The sequence below is a fragment of the Galeopterus variegatus genome, unplaced genomic scaffold, assembly GCF_000696425.1.
Source record: "Galeopterus variegatus unplaced genomic scaffold, G_variegatus-3.0.2 Scaffold3892, whole genome shotgun sequence".
NCBI lineage: Eukaryota > Metazoa > Chordata > Mammalia > Dermoptera > Cynocephalidae > Galeopterus > Galeopterus variegatus.
The window spans coordinates 43,955-45,511 of NW_007730003.1; the positions used below are offsets into that span (position 1 = coordinate 43,955).

The following is a 1,557-nucleotide window of genomic DNA, read 5'->3' on the forward strand; positions in this document are numbered from 1 at the left end:
GTCCAGACCCCGTGGGCTGTGCTGAGTGACAAGCAGGGGGAGAAGAGAAGGCTAGTGCTTACGGGAGTGTGTCGTGGGGCAGCCCGGTAGGTGAGAGAGGCTCTCCGAAACGTGCCGTGCACTGGACAGGGGTCTTTGGACGTGTTCTTAATCATCCTCATCCCTGTACAGAGAAAAATGGTAAAGTGAGGCCAGGCTCCCCACCCTGTCACGCATGCATGTGACCACGGGTGCATGCAGCTGCGTAGAAGGTCCTGCTTATCATCACGCTTCCTTCTCGGGTGATGTGGCTGTTTTTGGTTTGTTAATTACTTTAACAAAATGGATGCTGACATTAAAGAGAACGTTTAAAGCAGTGATCCTCAATTCTGGCTGTGCCCTAGAATGTTCTGCAGAACATGTTTAAAAATGCCCATAATGGTAGCACCATAGCAGTTTCTGTCACTGAGCCCACGCTATGCCCAGCACTGTGCATGATCTCATTTCTCCCTCCTGCTTATGAGGGTAGGGTCTGCTGCTGTTCCCATTTTGCAGATGTGGAACTTGAGGCTCAGAGAGGTTTATTGCTTCCTCAAGGCACACACAGCCTCCTGGTGTCCCAGTTACCTGACTGTGCTCTAATTCAGAATCACTGTAGGGACTGGGGCTGGACCTGGGGCATCTGCTCACTTACGAAGCCCCCAAGGTGATTCATTCACAGCCAAGATTGAGAATCCCTGGCTTGGAGTGCCCTCCCCCAACCCAGGAGTGGTCTCTGGCCCCCTCTTCCCTTCCAGTTTTGTCTGTAGCTCCCTGTGGCTGTCACCTGCGTGAGCCTAACTTTTGGGGTTCTACATTATTCGGGTTACATTGGCACATTCCAGGGTCACCCTGACTACACCGTTGGCTGTGTATTTCTCTTTAGTAACTTCCCTCCTTGGTCCCCTCCCCACCTCTTCTGGCCCATTCCTCTGGGGCCCTACATGGTGCCTCTCTCTTGTGCCTCTCTCCCCTGGCACCAAAGAATGAGGAAGTCACTGCAGAGTGGGGGATCAGAACAACGCATCCCTGGGTTGTTGTGGAGATGGAAAGGGGTAATGTATTTCAGCACAGCACAGTGCCTGGTGCTAACTTCATAAATGTTAGCCATCATTGTTGCTGATGTTCTGGTGATCATCATTGATGCTGGGTGGATTCTTCCTGAGATTGGGGCAGATATCCAGCTGATGTGCCTCACAGTGGCTTTATCAGTTGTTCAGATATCGGAATACTTCCTCTATAGTGGGGAAGCAGCCAGTGCCCTTGATACAGCATACCCTGGACCCTTGGGCCCTCCCCGTGATCTGGCAGCCAAAGGGTTAATTCCTGGCACTGCAGGGACCTCTGCCTGTTGGCTGATACCCTTGTCATTCGAGTGTCATCCATGCTCAGGGACCGGAGGGCTATGCCCTTTCCCCCACGTGGTTCCTTGCATCCCGGTCCCACTAGCTATGCTTAACGTGGCAGAGATACTGTCGCCTGAGCTGGGGTTGACCCGTCGGGTGCCTGCTCAGGCCCAGTGCCCTCAGTTAATGGAGC

At 53.0% G+C, this 1,557-nt stretch overlaps 1 protein-coding gene across 1 annotated transcript in view; it reads left to right on the forward strand.

The window, feature by feature from the left end:
- ABCC1 (ATP-binding cassette, sub-family C (CFTR/MRP), member 1) overlaps nucleotides 1-1,557 on the forward strand; it is a 69,935-nt gene that overhangs the window by 36,719 nt on the left and 31,659 nt on the right. The window contains exon 13 of the mRNA XM_008586230.1: nucleotides 56-70. Coding sequence (XP_008584452.1) covers nucleotides 56-70 — 15 coding nt within the window. The remainder of the gene's footprint in view (nucleotides 1-55; nucleotides 71-1,557) is intronic.